The sequence below is a fragment of the Aythya fuligula genome, chromosome 11 (genome assembly GCF_009819795.1).
Source record: "Aythya fuligula isolate bAytFul2 chromosome 11, bAytFul2.pri, whole genome shotgun sequence".
Classification (NCBI taxonomy): Eukaryota; Metazoa; Chordata; class Aves; order Anseriformes; family Anatidae; genus Aythya; species Aythya fuligula.
Window position 1 is genome coordinate 2,756,101 of NC_045569.1, and position 21,903 is coordinate 2,778,003.

A 21,903-nucleotide genomic window follows, 5' to 3' on the forward strand; every position below is an offset into this window, starting at 1 on the left:
ATTAACATTCTACCTTTGAAACAGAATTTGCTTCATTTCAATGATTTCAACTGAATACAAATTTAAGTATGGCCTGACTTCATTGCAATAAAAGATAGTGTTATTTTTCTCTCGTGTTCTGTCTGTCAATCCAAGTCTCTGTCACTGTAAAGATTATTTCAAACACAATGCTCTCTCCCTCCCCCCCCCCCCCCCCAAACAAAGCAATATTTATTTGAATTGGCAGCTTCTATTGTTCTTACTAACCTAGATAAGAGCTAACCTGAAGCTTCTCCATTCTAAACATAAATGGTCATTTAGCAAGCATCTCCCATAATCAAAAAGAGAACAGCAAATATGGTACCTTATCCAACCTTATTGTCTGTTCTCATGCAAATATATTTCAGTTTAATGTCCATATATATGCAAAATGCTCCTGTTCTAATTTGGCTTTATTCCCATCTCTTTTTACAAGTGTAAATATATACAGAAACTCCCAAAAGGTCAGCAGAATTAAGATTTAACATTGCCCAGTGTGTCCTTGATGCTAAAGTGGTCATTCCTAAAATGTCTGTGTGATGCACAAGCTGATTTTAGATGGGGATTTTAAGGTTTATTTAAATACCAGGGAAAAAAGTTTTAACTTGAAAAAGTTCATTTTATCTGTCTAGACAGGACTTAACTCATAACAGGAACACTATAATTTGTTAAGGTAACGTATAATGTCAAATATCCATATTCTTTCCTCTACTCTTTGGTTCATTACATGCTATAAAAACAAGTTTAAAGTCACTTGCAAGCCAAGACTGGTGAACGATTGCCTATGGGACATTAACATGAAGAGATTCTGCACTAAGCCAAAAGTCTAAGTTTGGCATTACCGAACAGTCAACACAACTCTTGTATTGCTAAGGCAACAGTTTGCTTGAAGGGTTGTATGTATTGTAGGGTGGGCATGTAACGATGTTGAGGGAGATGGGGGAGGGGGAAGACAACAGCGTTTATATTATTACGTTTCTATTTTTCAGATTGCTAGAAGATATCTTTAGAAACTCAGCCAAATGTTCTGCCATCACACAACGCATATCTTTGTATTATTTAATGTGCTTTTGCATGTAAAAGTGATATTCACATTAAAAAACATATTAAACCACTCAATCCAGACCTCCTCAAAGTTAAAGAATATAAATAGTTTTTTCATTATTGAAATTAAATGACATATTTTAGTAATTAAATGCATGCAAAACACAACACCAAAAAAAGCTAATATTGTCATTCTTCAACACTTACTGCTTGATAACTCTCCATAAAAACTGGAAAACGAAGACATGGCCGCTTCCATATTTCTCCATTTGTCATGTACAGATTCTGATCGATGTGAACTAAAATAATATGGAAGTGTTAAATAAAACCTGAACATATTTACAAAAACCTTATGTCTGTTTTAAGATAGATATTCACAATCACTGTAGCTATTACTATCAGTCAACCACAAATTAGTTTATCCTCAGATGACTTGCACACTTTTGCCCTCAACTTGCTATTGAAACAGTCACATGTACACAAGTCTGAGTATCGTCCTTACGCAGAAATTTCATGTTTAGCCAAAACTTCTTCCAGTTAACTCTTACATTATTTTATACAAGCAAAGTCATGTGAAAAGAATTTCATCAAAATACTATTTTCACCAAGTACCTGAGCTTTTTTTCTATTACATAGGATAAAAGTCCAAGAGTGACAGCTTTAATTTTTACAGGTTTTCACCTTTTCACAGTTCTAAATATTCACTTGGAATATAGTTGTAATACTTGGGATTTTGATAAAGAGCTACAATTTAGGGGACATGTTTGTATACCTATTAGTATCTAGGAGAACCCTTCAGTACTTGTCTCTGACTAATTCAGAAACCATAACCCTTGAAGACAAAGAATATGGGTGGAAAGGAAGTAGAAAACCCCCTAAACCCTTGTGCTATTTTAAACTATTTCTTTCAAATGCTTTGCTATAGTGACCCTGAATTTGTGTGTCATTTAAAAATAATATATTTCACCTTTCAAATTCACTACAACCAACAATAAGTCATAATATTTTGAAAGCTTTACAATACTAAGCAATTCTCAAAATTGAGAGCTTGAGCACTTTGAGGTACAGACACAAAACTCAAAATGCAGCAGAACAAAAGTTATTTGAAGATCTGTTAGCTTTTTCCTGTTTCTGTTCCACTTTTATAACCTGACATTTTACTACAATTTCCTCTATTATCACAGCATTGGTCAAGTTGAAAAAAAAAAAAAAGCAGATTCAAAAATATTTTTATGAATAATAGCTAATAGACTCAGTCCCAAGTCAAGTTTTTCCAAAGTCATTTTTTTCATACTTCATTCTTTTTTTTTTTTTTTTTTTTTTTTTTTTTTTGTGTGTGTGTGTGTGTATCAGGAAGCTAACAGTTCACGTACAAACTATATCCTGAAACTTATTGATCCAAATCATTACCTGAAAATGTATGAGTTTGTCAACCAAGTGTTTTTCACTGGGGAGTGATGAGCTGCTAAAGACATGGTTTATGCAGAAACATACATGTATATATGCTGACAAGGACATGTATCTGCTCAAAATGAGAATACCAGACTCATCCAAGAATACCCAAAAGTGTATGTACTGACTGAATTCATTTTCCAGTTCTCATTCTTCATATTAAAAATGTATTTTATTTAACAACAACAAAAAATCCTTTCACTCTCCTGTAATAGCAAAATTATCAGATATGCCAAAGAACAGGGATTTAAACTTTATTATTTCCTTCCCAGATAAGGGCCATAGCTAACAATAAAATAATTCTCCCTACAGTCCAAAGAATATGTTATTGCAAGAATATGTTATAAGCAAAGAAGTGGTCTACCATAAAAAGAAGAAAGCTGTAATCCCCGAATTATCAAACCAGTAGCTAGACACCAGTCTACATTGACAGAAATAAACATGCAATCTATTCTCTTTCATGAAATTAGGCAGGAATTTCCATTTCAGCTGCATACATATTAAGCAAGAATCTTGGTCACTGGATAATCTATTCAAGTGTTTAAGTTTAAAAGATTCTATTTTCTTGTTTGCACTAGTGTGCTAATAGAAAGTAAACTGTCACAGGAAGGAAAGAGTTGTAACTCTCAAAAGGAGATTACTGAAAAAGTAAAAGGATCCTACTAAAATGAGATTAAAATGTGTTTTTTTTTTTTTTCTTTTCTTTTGTATTAGTAACTGAATTAGTAAAAATTGTTTGTACCTCAGTAATAATTAGTAGACCAGCACTCTTACAAGCTATAAAAGCAGTCTTACTAATTCCTTCAGCAAATGCTGCAGCAAATTGGAATTCAATATATGCTTTTTCCCTTGGGCATGCAGTAGTTTCAGCTAAATCAACTGCTCAAGCAGGTGTGCCTACATGCTGTACTTTTAGAAATCAGACTATATAAAACTGTATTTGCTCAGCTTCTTTCAAACTTTTAATTAGGCAAAAGTGCATTATTTTAACAGCTTGCCAAAACAAAACTCATTCCAACCCCCAAAACAAAGTGAATAATGTATAAAGAATAAGGACAAGTCATATAGGAAGATGAAAAAAAAAATTAACATAGGTTGTGATAATTTTCTCAAACCTAAATTATTTGTGAGAAGAATAAGTGAAGCAAATACTAAATCACAAAAACATGGTAAATAAATGGTCATGTTCACACTAGGCATACTACTAGGCATAAAAAAAAAAAAGGAAACTTCACGGGAAAAGGGCTTTCTAGGTGGAAAGAGATACATTTACATACACATTACTGATTTTAAGGTTATACAGAATTTATAGATACATTTAGATAGTAAATTCAGATAGCAGAACTATGCCTTTAATACTCAGACACAACGATAACATTATTGCATTAAAGTAGATAGTGTCTTTTTTTTTTTTTTCCTAAGCCTACCAACTTTGGAATCATTAAAACAAACAACAAACTAATTTTTGAAGAATTAAATTCATTTCCTTGACTCTAATATGCTTCTTCTACAAAGACAGATTATTTTTTCTTTAAATAACCTCTTGTGTGTGTGTGTATGAGACAGAAAAACAATCTTGTCGTCTTTACTCACACAACTTTGATTTGCTGTCAAAGGGATGATTCTTTACTGTAGTGGGGCATCATTTGCACATTACAGCCGTTAGGAAAATGTATAAAGTTCTTTACATACTTCATCTGTTATCTTTGTTTATTAGGGAAAAAAGGGAATTATTACTCACACGTCTAACATTCCAAAACAGTTCTTGGAATGTAGCAGGGAGAATAAGGTCTGAACAGAAAGCCATTATGAGAAAAAAAAATTGTCACCAAAGGTATAGAGGGAAAAGGCCCAGGTTACTCTAAAATCTCTAAGGTCTCCGTTAATTCAGCAGATACAGTCTAGTACTGATCAAATTCCCTATTAAAGAACACTATCTTTCAACAAGTAAAATCAGGAAAAAAAAAAAAAAAAAGACTTGTGTTATCTCTATCTGGACTCATAGTACATGGTATTGCTGTGTAGGAACTCAGGGGAGCTTAACAGCAACCAACCAATCAACCTCCCCCCCCCCCCAAAAAAAAAAAAAAAAAAAAAAAAAAAAAAAGAATTAAATGGATACAACTCAAGAGCTCTTATTCAGATGACTCCATAAGGAGGTAACAGCCCATATGAGAGCATCACAAATGGCACCAAACTGAAACCTAGTCACAAGACAGCTGTAAATAAGAATACTATTCAGCTCTTAAAAAAAAGACACAATCCATACCAAACCATGTCAAAATCCTAATTAAAGCATTTCACAGTCATTGAATATAAACTAATGTTTTTTTAAACTGAAATTTATGGCAATTTTTTGTATTTTGTACAATAAGAATATCACTTATTTCTACAGGTGACACTTGCTTTTATGGCTTTACCTTCCCTAGAGAAAGTTTAAAATTGTACGATAGTGTTTTCACAAAATAAACTATGTATTTTTTCTATTCAACTTCAATAATTTTATGGGTGAGATTCTCCAAAGCTAGAATTTGTCAGGAAAAATATATTATTTTAGTATGTTCCTAACTGAATACATTGTCTCTACCAACAGAGTACTGTAAGACACAATGTAGGCATAACATTTTCTTGCATAAAAAAGATTTCATGTTCAAGCTGGAATCTTGGAAGTGTCCTTTAATATAAGAACTTGTGTTGAATATGTACCAGTAGACAATGCAATAAGCAGGAAAAGTAACTGAGAAATGCATGTTTGTCCTGCAGGATGTTGTATATATATTCAGGATGTATATATATTCAGGATGTATATATATTCAGGATGAGGTATCCTGAATATCCAGAGCCTTGTGGAAGATGCACAGTTCTTTGCTGCACCAGGATCAGTATTTTTTGTTCCCCTCCTTACCTCTAGGTCATAGTGTCAACACTGAATTTCATTGTCCCTAAAATACTAAATATGGACCAACATTGGTTTGCTGAATGAAAACAGTCTGGACAATATCCATTGGCTGACTAGTGAGCCTTATTTGGATGGGTCATTATTATTTAATGAGCATACTATTTCTCAAAATGTGGAAAAAGTGTTTAGTTGATAAATTTGTTTTAAGTAACAAATGTTATTTGGGATGGTTCTTATAACATAAGGGCTGTTAAAGTATTCATTCCTTCTAGCTGCCATTATTACTCTGTGTGTGTTACTTTAGATAACATAACAAGTAGAGATTGTTGCCTCTCATGTTTTATTTATCTGTGGAGGTAGGGGTTTCGTGGTAAAGGAAGTATATTGCTTATAGGGAATGGAAGTTAAAACAGCACAAATGCGTTAATACGTCTCCAAATGTGCTTGAAGAGACCACATTATTCTCCTTACTTTAAGTAGTGAGGAAAATAGTTCTCTGGAAAGATAGGGTGTGAAGTTGGATAATTCAAATTTTTGTTCAGTTGAAAAGTTTCTTACGTCATTTTATTCATCAGCTGTAAAGATACTTAACTTTTACCTGTTCTTTCATTGAAAAGACATCCTATAAAAAAAATCTCTACAGGAAGAATGCAAATTACACTGAATACGTCCATATTTAAGAACAAAATCAGTCATGTCATTCTCTCCTCCTCCCCTCCCTTTTCTTTCAAAGTACTTTGGAAAAAAAAAAAAAAAAAAAAAAAAAAAAAAACAACCAAAAGAAAGGGTTCTTACCTTTCAATTTCACTTGTATCTGCTGAAGGCATGTTAATTATCCTGTTTATTAAAGCTATTCTGTTAAATAAGAAAAGAACTGTTTCCGATCCCTTTGCTCCATAAGCATTATTCACTGGTTCTTCCTTTGTTTCATTTTGTCCTTCAGTTGCAGCAAGGTACTTGTTTGATAAATCAAACACTCTCTTTGAAAACAAGTTACTCAATGTGTGTTCTTCTAGCACACCACAATCAGTACACTTCCATCCCGGCAACATCAGTGATATGTGACTTTCATTTGACAGAAGTCCAAAAGAAACTGGACACTGGAGCCGTAATATATCTAGGTGTCTTACACAAAGATTGTCTATTTCTTCATCTACACCCCAGGGTAAGAGACATGACAAAAGCAGTTTAGCTGTATCTGTGGCGATGTCCACATCAATGTTTCCTGATGACTGCATTCTAATCTTTCTTGAACTCTTCATTTTTTTCTGTCTTTTTATGCCACCACTTTCTTCCAAAGATCTAACTGCATTAGTATCCCCACTGACTTGGTTTGCACAAACAGCATCTACTTGCCCATCAACTGTTGATATGGAACCAGCAGTTTTATTTCTTCTTAATGTCAGTGCCCTTTTCTCAGTAGTACTTTTGGCTCTTTCTATAGTGTCAAGGTTGTGGAATGAATTTGATGACTTTAATCCACAGAGCTGAGATGACAGCAGAAGTTCCACAAGTTTTTCCAGATCAAATAAGAGAATATGAAAGTTTGCACTGTTCCATTTTGTCTTAACTGGTAAAACAGTAAAGGGCTGTCGAATGAGGCTGTTATCCATTATCTGAAAGAAAAATAATAAACGTCCAAAGACAAATCCATAATATTTTGTAATTTTATAGAGTTGCATAGAGTTGCATATAGAATAGGCTAAATCCATTAACTCCATTAAGTCTAACTTAATCATATTTATTCACTTCTTACTTAGGAAAAAGATTTTCCTTCTACATCATTTCATATATGCAAAGGGACATGTACTTAAATACTGCAACCCCAATTCCCCAACATCTTTTAAAGTAAAAATATTCTAATAAATTTTCATTGTAGAGAAGAAACTTTTTTTTTTTTTTTTTTTTTTTGGTCTGAGACACATTTCAGATGAGTTTCCAGGAAAACAACTACTTTCTTTCATAGGAATCATTGTGCCTCACTACCAAGGTGCACTCTTCTGAAGTTACTGGAAGGACCATCAAATGTTAAAGTCAAATTATGAGATGGTGACATCTGATATCAGAAACCTGCTCTATCTATTAAAGAAGCATCTTTTACCTTCAGGGAAAAAACAGACATGAGTATAAATTCCATTTTGATTCTTTTGCCCGTTTCTTTAAGCAGTTACGGCTTGTATGCTTTTATTGTCCTGCACAAGCCTATACTCTCAGCACTGTGTTCATTCCAGTTATTTCATGTCTACAAGCAAGCATGTACAAGCAGAAAGATAGAGAAGCAAATTTTCAGCCCAGTGATGCTTCTGCAAAGAGCCATCATAGCACCATGCTCCTTATCACAGGTGATGCAGGATTTTCTGGATCTGTTTTGTGATAGTCAGAAATATTATGCTAATGCAAATGAAGAACTGTTTCTGATGAGCATGTGAGCTGAATCTTAAAAGACACTATCAACAAATATTAGTAAAAATGAGGTGACAGCTGGATTTAATTTGAATGATTAATGATTGTTGATTAACTCATCTTTCTCAAGAGTAGTTTTACCTAACTGCTTTTGCATTGCTAACAAGTTTTATAAGATTAACTATTCATAAACTGTTAATATTTTAGTTACAAATAACACAAGTGCAATTTTAACCGTGTTTACAAGCAATTTGACTACTTAGTTTTGGATAATAAAAAATTTGCCCTTCTGTTATTTAGGGAATGATGTTACCACCAGGTGAAGATAGACTCTAAATATACAATCTTATTTAAAGATCTCTATGGGAAGGCATAAGTAAGGGATTATAACAGCTTGTTCAGGTTTCCTTTCTATCCCTTTCCTTTAATGTATATATTGTAACATTTATATATTGCTGTTTTTCAGCACTAGGATTATTTTAATCTTTATATTTACTGATACATAGGGAGAATCCAATGGAATGCAAACAGTGGAATTCATAAGCTAGTTTTAACATTAATAGAAAGTATTCTTAGGCTTTGAACTTTCTTCTTTGTTCTATACATTTATATTTGGTTGACTAGCATTTAGAAGCCTTTAGAAAAATCGCCATACAAACAAAAGAAAATACTATGACAATGTCAATCTGTTGAGGCATTTGGTGATGTTACTGGGTGCAAGGCCACAATAAATGTTTATTGGCAATATGAAAGCTTATTGACATTGATCCTAAAAGCATCTACAAAGTTACCTTAGCTCTCTGCCATAGGCATTTAATTCCATTGAAAGAAGGTGGATATCTAAAGCTTCAGACATAAAACACTATTTAGAAATATGGACAAGCTATTCACTGTAACATAAGATGACAGAAAATGGAAGGAAACCCATAAAACTAACTATGAACTGGAGAACAGGGAATAGCATTTGATGATGGTTATTGAAAAGTAGATTAAATTATTTACATTCTGTACTGTCTTTCCTGAAATTCCAGAAGTATTTTACAAAAATAAGTTTTACTATATACAGATAAGTATCAGAACTATCATTTTTAAATGAACATATGAAGAATTTAATAACTTGGCTTCAAGAAGTGGGCTAATAGGAGTTGCAATAACAAAGCATGACCTGTCTCTGAACCACATGGTCCAACTTTGGGGTCTCCCTGTTGCCAACACACAGGTCTCTGTAATAAGATACTTTTTTTTTTTCTGACAATTTTTGCTTGATGCAATTTCATATATCATGGGATCTTTCAAACCCAAATTAGTTGATAATACTGTGTATACCCAAATATCAAGCCATTCAAGCCTTAGCATTCTCCCAATGAATTTCAAATTTTCATGTCAAAAAAAAGGATTCATCTAATAATACAAAGGTTTCCTTCAATTCTGCAGGTTAAATGACCAGAGGCGTCTTTTTCTGATTTACCATTGTTAATTTTAAATTTTATTGTAGGCACGGCCTACCTTCTGATTCCACATTGGCATCTCTTTCCTGACCACCAATGTTCATCTACTTTCATTATTTAGCTGAGCAATTAGGAAGATTATTTATTAAAAAAAAAAAAAAACTTCTGAAAGTTGTTACAGGGAAAAAGCCTTTCTTGGCTTCAATAACTTGATCCACATTTTAAAAGCTGAACTTTGTCCTTTTTGTCATTATCCAGATGTATGAATCTAAAATAACTATAAATGCTAAGGCACACCACCGCACTTTAGTTGTAAGAATTAGCTGAATTTGCTACCACTTTTTTTTGTGCATCACTAGCAATAAGTTTAAGAACAATTCACTCTGAAGGAGATCTATGCCAGTCAAGAAAGTAAATTTTAGAAAAAGAAAAACATGTTTTTGTAAGGTCTAAAAACTGTCACTAAAAACGTTCTCATTGTCATGATGTACCTAACACTTTTTTTTTTTTTTTTTACGTTGGAAACTGGGAAGTCGGAAGCACTTTATTTTATTGTGTCTTTATACATTATTACCAAATTAATACCACCACCAGCCATTTAAGTTAAAATATTGGCTAGTTCCTAACAAAACTGATAAATTCTCATAAAGCTTTAGAAACCATCACAACTTAATTTAAACAAATTCTGAAGTAAAATAGTGTTTGTTCCCCTCTCCAAACCAAACAAAATCCCTGTTAGATGCTGAAGTTTAGTAAAGAGGTGAGACTTCCCTTGTTCAAAAACACAGCCATGTTGATGACATTCCTGCTAACAATTGGAGTTCAGAGCATTTGCTGCTTGGAGTAATCTGTATTCACTGATAATGCTCCATTTGAAGCCTTCACCTGTGAGCTTTAAAGAAGCTTGGCTACAGACCAAAATTATATCCAGAGACTCATCATCTCTGGTTGAATGACAGCTTTCTATATGTAGAAAAGAAAGGATTCAAAGAAAGGCCATGCTATATGCCATGCATGGCAACTATGACTTCTCTAGGGGCCATCTAGGGAGCTATTAAAGGTATTGGAGCCAGGACAAGACATGAGCCAACTTTGCAGGATTTCTTCTAACATGGAATCCTTTCCTTCCCATAACTTAGAAGACTGCTCTTTTACTTCCCTCTTTACAAATCTTTACAAAACCACATTAGCAGCCCAGAAAACATTTTCCCTTGTTTATGAGTAGTGGGAGGTAGGGGGCTACCCTTACCATAACACTGATCTATGTGTGGGCTATCTTTAACATATTTGAGACATAGACACTATGTAAAATTTTAAAGGGAAGTAGAATTCAAGTGTTATTTTATCTAGCTGCCTTCTCATCTCTAAAAGCATTTTTCCACTGGGATACAACTTAATCTAGGAACATTTTTACATTTTTCCATGTAAAATACACACTTCCATTAGCTGGCAAGGATTCCTGTATTTTTTCAGCTCCTCATGTATATGTACTATTTCTGCACTCCAGCTTTCTTTACCAGATGCACTCTCTTGTTGGCTTTGTGCTAAAAATAGTTTTGACAAGAATGGTCTTGACATTTATTTTACATAAAAGAAATAAAGTGGCAAGATCATGTGGTGGACTCTAGAAGGAAAACCAGACTCAAAGTATACTTAGAGAGCACTTTAAAACTACTAAAAAGAAATAGCTCAGTTCTCACAGTGTGGGTAGTATCAACTTCTACACAAAAACATGTCCAAAACTATTAAAAGGGATTCTTACAGAGTTTGGGTTTCCTTTATCCATTGTACACTTTGGGATTAAAAAAAAAAATAAATAAAAAAAAAAAAAATAAAAGAATAAAAAAGCCACAGAAGAGCCTGCAATATGAATTATGGTATATAAAGCATAAATGTGAGCCACCAATTCCAATCTGTAAGGTTTTTGCTTTATTTGTTTTTAAATTATGCAACATTCAGGGAGTTAAAATTCTGCTCATTTAAGCTTTCTCTTGTGAGAGTAGGTTCTAGAAAATGTTAGGCTGAAATGAACAACTTATTCTCAGGATAAATTTTTCTTAGGATAAATTTCAGTTAGATTTTTTTTTTTGGGGGGGGGGGGGGTGGCAATGTGCATCACTGAAGTATTGAGAAAGCAGTCTAAAATTCTTAAACTGTGCTATGGGTGATTTTGAGGCCTGGGGAAGGGGGTGGTAGCAGCTGGGAAGGGGATTTTCTGTTAGTGTCCTGCAGTTTTTTTTTAAGCAGATTTAAACTTCACTGTTTTGACAATCATTAAAATATAGTCTTAATAGACCACTTAATCACAGACCCAATAAAACACGGCATTTAGTCCATAATAAAAGTTTGTAAGCATGACTTTCACTTTTAAAGAGTAAATAATCCATTATTAAATATACTTATTAAAAAGAAATCTAGTTTATCAGTTAAATACCAGCATCCTTGTGTGTCTGCTTAAGTGCATTCAATTAAGACAATCTGTGAAAAATGCGAAAAAAGTACACACACTTCACCCTTTCACAAATATTATTAAGCAAAAAAATGTTTTTAAAACCACTCTTATAGTCTAAATTGCTTTAGATGATAATTTCTGAAATAGCACAAATGTTTGAGACTATGACTGGATGTATTTTAATGAAATTAACAGGTTTTTTTCTCTGTAATCTGACCTTGAGTTACACTACAAAGACAACAGAAATTTTAAATAGCTTTTACATATTTCATTTACTCCCGTTTACTGTTCATTACCTCTGTGGCAATCAATAGCATTGACAATAAGTAGGATTATTATTTTATAAACTAACATGTGACAAAACTCAGCTACCAAAAAGAAAAGGAGGGTGGGGCAGTAGAATTTGCCAACTAAATTTTTTTTGCAGGTGAAAAATTTTCTGCATCTTGATTATACCTGTTACTGGGATATCAATAGAAGTTCAGAACTCCTAACTTTTCTTGGAATCATGTCCCATCATTGGTCTGCCTCTAGGCTCATAAAAAAATAAGCATGTCTCACAGCTGCTTGTAAAAATCTGTCTGTTACTCCTACCCTATGTTTCAAATTTTTGGTTCATGGATCTGGAAGAACTGTTTTGACTGAAGGATGGCTACCACGCCCAGTTGTCTTAAATAACCGCTTGTATTGCCAGTGACAGCTCTATTCTATTCTCCATGATGTTTTTGACCTTGATGGTGGGTAGCAAGTTTTGTTGTTGTTTTGTTTGTTTGTTTTTAAATATTAATATGGAATACCTTAGTAAGTGGCTTTACCTGACTAGACTTTTTAACCTTTTAAATGAAAATAGTAACATTACATAATACATGTAAGGAACAGTTATGTTTCAGGGACATATTTGCAGGTGCAATCTAACAGTTTTGCAAAATAGAAAAATTGTAATTGTCTCAAAAATACAAATACATAAACAATGCACAAAATGGCTGGCACAGTGTAAATTAAAGCATTAAATTCATTTCTAAATCCTCTGAGCCCTGGGCTGCTGGAGATGGTAGTCGATAGTGGTAAAAAAATTGCCTCCTTGAAATGTGCTTGGTGGACAGCAGCTTGATGATTGGCAGCACAAATAGAAGACAAACAAGAAAGCCTTCAATCTGCAGCTGATGCACAGGAAGAACATGGGGAGCTGAGTTTACAATAGAGAAAACATTACCAAGCTAATGGCACAGGCAATCATTTGACCACCATGCATCTCTGATAGCAGCAGGGCATCCATTTCCAGTTAAGTGTTAGAGTACCTTTTTGCTTTCTCTGACCACTGCAGGGGTAAAACAACCTAGTGCGTGAAACCCACTGACTGGTAATAAATTACTATATTGGATACTTTTTGTTTTCTTTCAGCAATGACTTTACTGTGTATTCCTGCTATCATTACCAATTAAAGTGGAGATTGCTTTAGCAAGCTATATCTAACTGTATATCAGTCCCTATGCTCCAATTGCTTTAGCAAGTATCACAGGGTCAAGAGGCTCCTTTGACCTTTATCAGCTAAGTCTCTCTGACCACTCACTATTTGAAGCAATCTCAGCTGAACAGATGGACACTTTTGCAGATTCTATAAAGCTTAGAATATAAAGATAAATGAAATTGTGTTTGGGGCTTCAACCTGGTTTATGAACATAAAATATTGCTGCCAAGTTCCACAAAAATCTCAGATTTCAAACAGCACATCTTAAATCTGCACTACAAATACATGTACAAGTCCTCTTTATTGACTAGGAAAATATACTTTTCAGATTCAACTTCTACAGATAAAACTAAAAGCTTGGTACAACTTAACTTACTAGTTATGACAAAGTTACTTCAAATTTTGAAAGCTTAATTATTTTATTAATTTAAAGGGCAGGAAGAAAATTTAATCCAGGCTTTTACTATGACAGTCAGAATTAGTGTGGTACAAAGCGCATGTTCAAACAGATCATACAGTGGAGAAATACTAGAATAGTTAGATACTACAGAGCATTCGGATAGGGCTTGGACCTCGATTGCAAATTTCCCTGAACTTACATGTTTGAAAAAACCTTACTCTTTAAATTACTGCACCAAAATTTCAGTCAGACAATATCAAAAGAGAAAGCATCAAATTTCATGGTGATGCTTGAAGAACTGGTAATAGATATAAATGTGGTTTTGCCATATTTATGCATTTGTAATTGAAAAATAATCATCAATAATATTGAATATACAATGAGTGTTATACAGTCTTAATAAGATATACTGTTGAAAATTTCCTAAATTGTATGAAACCATGGCATATTCTTCTTAAAACATGTCTCAGTTTTCAGAAAAATAAATCCAAGAGGTAAAGTTTTTATCTGAATCTTTTGGCAAAACATCATTGATGTTTTATAGGAATACTAGCTTAAAACATTTTCTAGTTCTTTGTTCTATCACCATGTTAATTGTATCAGCTATTCACAATAGGCTTACAATAAGCCCTCTGTCATTTGCAAATACACAGCTATCTCATTTCACTCTCTTGCTCTGCTGAAATGAACAATTTAGGATATGGGCAAAAATGCATTTGGTTAAAAAGTAGTTACAGACTATAGGTATACAATTGAAATAGATCTTAAGTACACGTTATCTTTAAAAATTCGCACAGGGCTAAAGAATTCAAGTCATCAGTTGCACATTCATCTCTACATAGTAGACTAACCCAATACAACTCTTACAGAAAATCCATCCACACTCCCACATCTATCCTGCCTGTTTCTTAAGGATCACTTGATTTTAGGGAGCATGTGAACAATTTATCACTAAAGTATCTATAGCCTTCCAAGCAGGCAAAGACAGGTCAGGCCTACCCACCCCAAAGCAATGCTGATGTTATGCATAGGATGAGCACTATACAGAGTAAACATGACTATAATGAGGTCATTCTTATCACTTTAACTTCAGACAGTTTCAGTTAGTAATAGTCACAGGACAGACAGTATTCTCTTGAGGTGGGCATTCAGCACTTTCTCATGTTCATTTACTATTTTTAATACCTTTAACAATGTCTCTTCTATGTAACATTTGTATTATAGAAAAAATCCAAATGAACTGGGGAACTCCATTCACCTCAAAATAAAATCTGTCTACGTAGACAGTCTCTGCACCATGAAAAGCAGAGAAGGAAGGGAAGTATAAAGTGTTTTTAAATGAAGTCTTATTAATTTATATACTAAATATATGTATATTATGTCTACATCCTAACATATTAAGATATCTTGAATGTAGAAGTAAATTCCATAACCAAAAATTATTAATCTTTAGAAACATGCAGGACTCAGAGACGGGCAATAGCCAAAACTTTTTCTAGCCTTACCCAGCTCTTAGAAAATCTGTAAAATGGAAAATCTGCCATTTTTCCTAGATCAGCTGGACAAACAATGCCACAGTAATCCACAAAGTACAGAGTTGATTCATGGATATGGGAATTATACTGAACAATTTACTGGAAGAATGAATATCCAAATATCTGTGAGAATAATGCTGGAAAGAGATACTGCCAACATGACCACAGAAGAAGGCTAACAGCATGGGAATATAACTTTGTTCCAAGAAGAACTGATGTATATAAAAAATTAAGTTACCAACACATGGCTGTTTGGTGACTCCAGCTGAAATAATGCATTTGCCCTGGCCTGCTCTGATTGTGAATTTTCCATATGGGATTGTAAGAAACCCATTCATATAATTTAAAGTACATAGAAAGTACACAATTGAATTCTAAGAAAGTGACCTTCTCCTAAACAAGCAAACAGGAAATTATGGGATTAAATCCTTAGATACTATAATGTAGTCTAGCCCAGAAAATGCCGTCCTTAAAAACTCATGAATCTGCAGGCTGGACTTTCTTCAGCTCCTGTATCATTAATGGCATTTTCTAGGATATGTCAGAACAACAGCAATATCTCTGTACCTATAGCTTTCATGCCATCCTTTCTTTGAGTTGTTTAATCTTACAAAAGGCAGTAGTACTGCATAGGTTTCCAAGAGGACAGTATTTCCAAATAAATGTTCAGACGTATCTGGTTGGCTAAATCATCTTTCTCAGAATTAATTGCAAGAGCCAAACCTGACCAGCAGACCAAATTCAGGTTTGAGTAGGAAATTTAAGCACACGTAGGAAAAACACATCAGAAGGAAATATAAGCATTGGTTTTTTTTGTTTGTTTTTCTTTTGCTTTGTTGTTGATAGTGTTTTTTAATTGATCTGCAATTCAGTCCTTTATTTCTGCCTTATTTAAAGGAAGCAAGAGATTTAATGTTTTTAGAAGAATGCTGGCAGATAACAAGTCTTTCTTCTGCAAAGTAAATTTGGGTGTTGGTTTCAGGAGAAACCATTCTGCAAGCCCTGCATGTTCCATAATTTCATTTAAGCTGCCAATGTATTTCTGACAAAGCTACCATTCTGTTTTGAATGGGCATAGGTACACACCTCAGCACAGATCTGAATGCCTGTTGGTACTTTTCTTCACTAAAATACCACTAATCAAATTATACTTAAAAGGCCAGGAATCTAATATTTAAAACAGAAAATACTTGTTGCCACAAGTGCAAAGACTCCACCGTTCTTTTGTCATTAATTGTGAATAATCCTCAAGAACTCCACTGTGGAACATCAAAACATAAAGGTTACAAAGATGATTTAATTTACTATAATTTCAGAATTATAATAAGGTAAAGCACTTACAAGGAAAAACTAGGTCAATCTACAGATGAAGTTGCATCTTAGGGACTTCTAAAGGGTAAAGGTAAAATAAAAGATTTAGAACTGTACAGGACTTTACATACAGAACTAAAAGAAACAATCAATGGAGAATAAGATAAAGGGAATAGCACTTCAATAGGGTAGAAACTGAACACAGGACATACACCCCCCCCCAAAAAAAAAAAAAAAAAAAACAAAAAGAGAAAAAAATTGCTACAGCTTCCACAGGATAGAGAAGGGAATTGCAGCATGGCAACCGAAGTACATGGAAAGATGAGAAGGACAAAGACAGCAATGGCTAGCTTAGCTTCAGTAAATGGTCCTTCAGTGTGAAATACTTTACAAGAGCTACAGATGTTGAACTGCTTCTAGTAGAACCTTAGCACTAGTAGCACTTCTGTAGCTTTAGCACAGGGTCCAATTAGATTTCTAGACAAAGAAAACAAACGTATTAAGTATAATACTTCACCTTCAGTATAATAGCAGAGAAAAACTTGTAGAAGTATATAAGTACTGTGCTTTTTTTGAAACAAAACTTTAAAGATTATTCACAGATTTTAGTCAACCTGTGTTGCTTACTATCCACATTTGTAAGAGTAAAATATTTTACAATATCACGATGGCAGCCTTTTCTTTTCTTTTCTTTTCTTTTCTTTTCTTTTCTTTTCTTTTCTTTTCTTTTCTTTTCTTTTCTTTTCTTTTCTTTTCTTTTCTTTTCTTTAAGTAATCAATAGAGAAAACACTAAAATCAACAACTTATTGATTGGGTTGACGAATTTGGAAAACTGCAGTAACTTTCAGCAAAGCCAGCATGGGGTCCAAGCTATCAACCTCTCTCAGGATCATGATGCCCTTTGACTGTCACCTATTTAATCTCAGAACTCCAAAGTGATTCCTTCACTGTAGTTATGTTGCCACATTGGTCCCTTGACAAAATACATAATTGTGTCTTTCTCAATAAATGTGGTACTGAAGTACATTGCATTTGGGTTATGGGAAATCTATATATAGATCTTTGTTTCTTTTCTTATTTTACTACTACATTTAAATAATATACTACTAAATACAATTTCTAAACACCAATCCCTAAACAAGAAAAAGAAATACATTGGCAGAACAACAAAAGTTGTTCTTTAAAGAGAAACATTTGTCTTTTTATTTTGATTTGGCCTTAGTAGTCCGTTTCTTACAAATAATGAAAGTTTGTAACTGCATAGTACTGCTATAAATATCACTAAACAAAATAAATAAAAGGTCTTTAATGTACCGTGCTTCTGATCTCATATTTGAAAAGTATTGGTTGGTATTTGTGCTTTGAATTCATTTCCACTATTCTATCAGTTTCCCCATTGGTAAGACTTAATTTGTAGTTATTTTCCAGTTTTCCAATAACAATTTTCAATTGCATCCATTATTTTACTAAAAGTAATGTCTGCTGTTGTCCTACAGTGCACTTATTTGCCTTTTGCTTCTGTACAATATTACAACACAAAGTAGGGTTTTTAATTTATTACTTCTGTACATTCTATTGTGTATTTCTTCAGTTTTAAGCAATTATAAAAATATGAACTTGACTACTACAGAAGAAATACCTCTGTTTCAGAGGCATCATACATATATTTTGATAAGAGCAAAGTATGTATGCTATTAAGTGAATAAGGAGTTCCTTAGTACAAATATTAGGTAAAATGTTTTAAATGCATTTTAAGAGTGCCATAGTATTTGTTAATTAACTACTCTAGTTATACTTATTTCTAATAATTACATAAATCAAATTACTCTTTACAGATCTTGTACACTTCAATATTTTTGACTGTCTGCAACATTCTTTAACGCTGTGTTATAGCTCAGTGCTCAAAGATCAGTATTTTAAGAAATAGTGAAGTGAAATACATAAAACAAAAACTCCTATAAATGCTCATATGTAGATAAATCTATTTCATCCCTTCATCATTGTCTTGCTCATCTTACCTACACAGATATGAAGAGAATATTAAAAGTTTCCCTTTTCTAGTCTAGCTCTGCAGTAGTATAATTCAAAAAACCAAGGGCCAACATGGATCATTTAGTTTAGCAATTACTGTACAAATTTTAGAAGCTCTTCTTCCTCCAACATCTTTATCTAAAGGAAGCTCTAATCATATGGAAAGTGCACTAAAAAACTAAGAGTATTGAAAACACAGATTTACATCTAAATTATTGAAACTCAGAAGCTGAGAAATTTTCTAATATTTTATATTTGTGAAATGTCAAGGAAAAAATTCCCAAACATCTAGCTTGTGCATCAATTAAATCTTAATTTAATCTTCAGTACCGAAGCATTTATAAATATATACACACACACACACACATTTAAAAAACAGCTTTTTACACAGCTTTGATAGCAAATGTAGTTATGATTTAAAGATATGATGAGAGCTAGTTCCATACAAACACCAGGAGCACACAATCTAGTATGTAGCCTATTGTAATTAAGACCAGTGATTCAATACCTATTGCTACTGGCCAGGTATCATAGCAACCTTGTGTCACTGCATACTGCTGGAAAACTGTTCAGCACCAGCAAGACTATGCTTCAGGAAAATCTACAATGGCACTACAGATTGTCAACATCTGTGGGGGTTGTTACAGGAAGAACAACAAAGAGACCTGCTTTTTAAAATAAACAAAAAAAATAACAACAACAACAACAACAACAAAAAAAAAACACGATAGCACAGAAGCAGTACAAAAAAGGAAAAGAGATACAGAGGAAGGAAAGACTTTGTCATTAGTTACATAACTTATGCACCCACATCCTAATACTCATCCACATAAGCTAGAGTTGAAATAATGCTGTGTTACCACATTGCTTATGTACATCCACAAAATACTTTCTGATTATTATTCTTCTTAAACACATGCATCATTTATCACTAATATTAATCTGAAAATAAAGCAGACACTTAAAAATATTTAAACCTCCACAAATGAACTCTAGGTAGTCTTGTGTAAATCTGGGGAAGAAAAAAAAAAAAAAAAAAAAAAAGAAAAAACAGGTTACTATGAACAAGAACCCAATATTGATTTTTCTGCGGTGCAGTAAAGCATCTCCATTCTATTTGGCTGCTGTCAAAGCCACTCTTTAACAGCTGGAGTCAAATTGCACTATTTACAGCAAGAGCCCTTGTCAAGTGGACCATAAGTATTCTAACAATACACTATTCAAATGGCACTTTGCCACACAAATTGCCGACTTGATGAATACCCTATGTCAATGACTAAGGCCAATATAAAAGTTTCATTTTTATGAGAGGTTTTACATTCACATATTAAGTAAAGCTTTCTTGAAGAACTATTAAACTATATATTCCAGGTCTTTTGACACGGAAAATAATTAAAATCTGTTTAAATATATCAAGGGTATTTGACAACATTAATATGGATCTTGTGTTAACTGCATTTGTCACACTCATCTGTTATTGGTACTCCCACTGGCACGTGCAGCACAATAAAAGAATTAAAATGGTCAAAACACCATGAAATCAAAGCATTCTGCTTTTGTATCTGTGATTTACATGATGACAAATGTTTTGAAAGAAGGCTTTGAAGCTTGGAATGTTATGTGAGAATATTATTCTTCTTAGGAAGAAAGAAAAACCATCGTCTTGCAGATGTTATTTTGTCTTAAATATAATATTTAATGACAAAACAATATAATAAAAAATACTGAATCTTGCTTGTGAGCTTCATGTTGATCATTGTACAAAATAAGATTTGCTTACAAGCGTAATATTGACAAGGACAGAAGAGCCTCCTCATTTTTTCTGTTTCATGTCTTCTGAAACTGAATTCAGAAACAAGCTAAAGTTGATTTATATACATATACACACACACACAAAATCAGTCTTATCAATACTTTAACATGTTAACTTTCTATTACACAGTTTGCCAAAGAAGCAAATTAATAATGAATTAGTTATTGTTTATACGCATTTTGATAAAGACTTTTGAGAACCTGAAATTTTCATGATAGTTTGATCTGTGTCATCATTATATACCTAATAATACAGCATGAAGTGTTGAACCCACTGATATCCACAGAACTTCCACTAGTTTCATAGAAAGTGGATTTCAGGAAATTATTTCAAGATGCTAAGCCGCAGTGTTCCAAAAGAGTCAACACAAAACACTTGGAAGAAAAAAATGAAAAAAAATCCAGAATAAGAACTAAGAAAAGTGGTAGAACTCATAAGAAGCCTTTATTTGAACTTCATTAAAAAAAAAGTATCAGGTATAAAAATCCACAGGGCGGCATGCTCCATTTGTGCAGACCACACTGGGTTTCTGGAAAAGCATTAAGTGGACCACCATTGTCATTATCTTCCCAGGTTTGGCTACACCCTATACATTTAGCCTCCAGTATCTCCCACAGGAATCTACAGAATCTTCTCTAATGGAGACAGAAGTGGGGAGAAATGCTGGATGCAACGGACAGCAGATTTTAGTTGAATGAAGAGCAGTTTTCCTAAGTACAGATCTCCATTTGTTAAGGAACTAGACTAACATAACATGACCACAAAGACAAAAAATGAGAAGGTGAAAGAAAAGAGGTATTTTGACAGTCATAGGAAAGTCCAAGAGCCATCAATAATATTCTCTCAAAGTTTTTGTTAGAACAAGGTAACTAAGGAGCAAAGTTTAAAAATGTAAATGGAATATTTTATTGCAGATTCAGAGTAGCTGAGACACATGCCTATTCAAAAAGTGCTATAAATTATTATAACTCCACTGTCACCTATTGTGACATTACTTCCAATTTAAAATCACAATAATCCTTAAAGCACATTAAACTGCATACTTTATAATCTGCCAAAAACTACTTTCCTATATTCCACGAGCAGCACATCTCCCTTCCAGCCACTTTAAATCCATACAATTTTTGATTTAAAATGTATGGCCAAAATTATGATTCAAAGATGCTTATAACTTTGTTATTTCTCTTTAAAAATACTAGAAGAAACTATTCTTTTTAATAAAGCAATAGTGAGATCAGATTCTGTGTCAATGGCCAACTAGCACACCATCTGCCTCACAACATGCTCAGCAGGATTATGCTCTAATAAGACTTTTCAGAAAATGGGATCAAAAAGAACTTTAGAAATCAGACGAAGGTTAGTAAAAGGTCAAAGAGAAATATAAAGAGTTCAACAAGCATAATTATAAACTCAAAGGCATATATAAATTTTAAGTGCAATAAAGAAAAAAAAAAAAAAAAACAGAAAAGAAAGTTCAGAATGAAGACTTGGATTAAGCTATTCTTTATCAGACTGAATTTTGGAAAACCCAGTCTTTCATTTAACACAATCGAAAAAGCCAGGAAAAGCCCAGAGACCATTGTGAAGGTTGTTTCTACATGCAAGCTAAGGGAAAACATTTCTCACCT

The 21,903-nt window shown here is 33.3% G+C and overlaps 1 protein-coding gene across 1 annotated transcript in view; it reads right to left on the minus strand.

Annotated features, from left to right (window-relative positions):
* The window catches only part of WDR72 (WD repeat domain 72), a 109,789-nt gene that overhangs the window by 56,365 nt on the left and 31,521 nt on the right, over positions 1-21,903 (minus strand). Inside the window, exons 14-15 of the mRNA XM_032195171.1 lie at positions 6,209-7,029; positions 1,270-1,361 (exon numbers count right to left, since the gene is read on the minus strand). Coding sequence (XP_032051062.1) covers positions 1,270-1,361; positions 6,209-7,029 — 913 coding nt within the window. The remainder of the gene's footprint in view (positions 1-1,269; positions 1,362-6,208; positions 7,030-21,903) is intronic.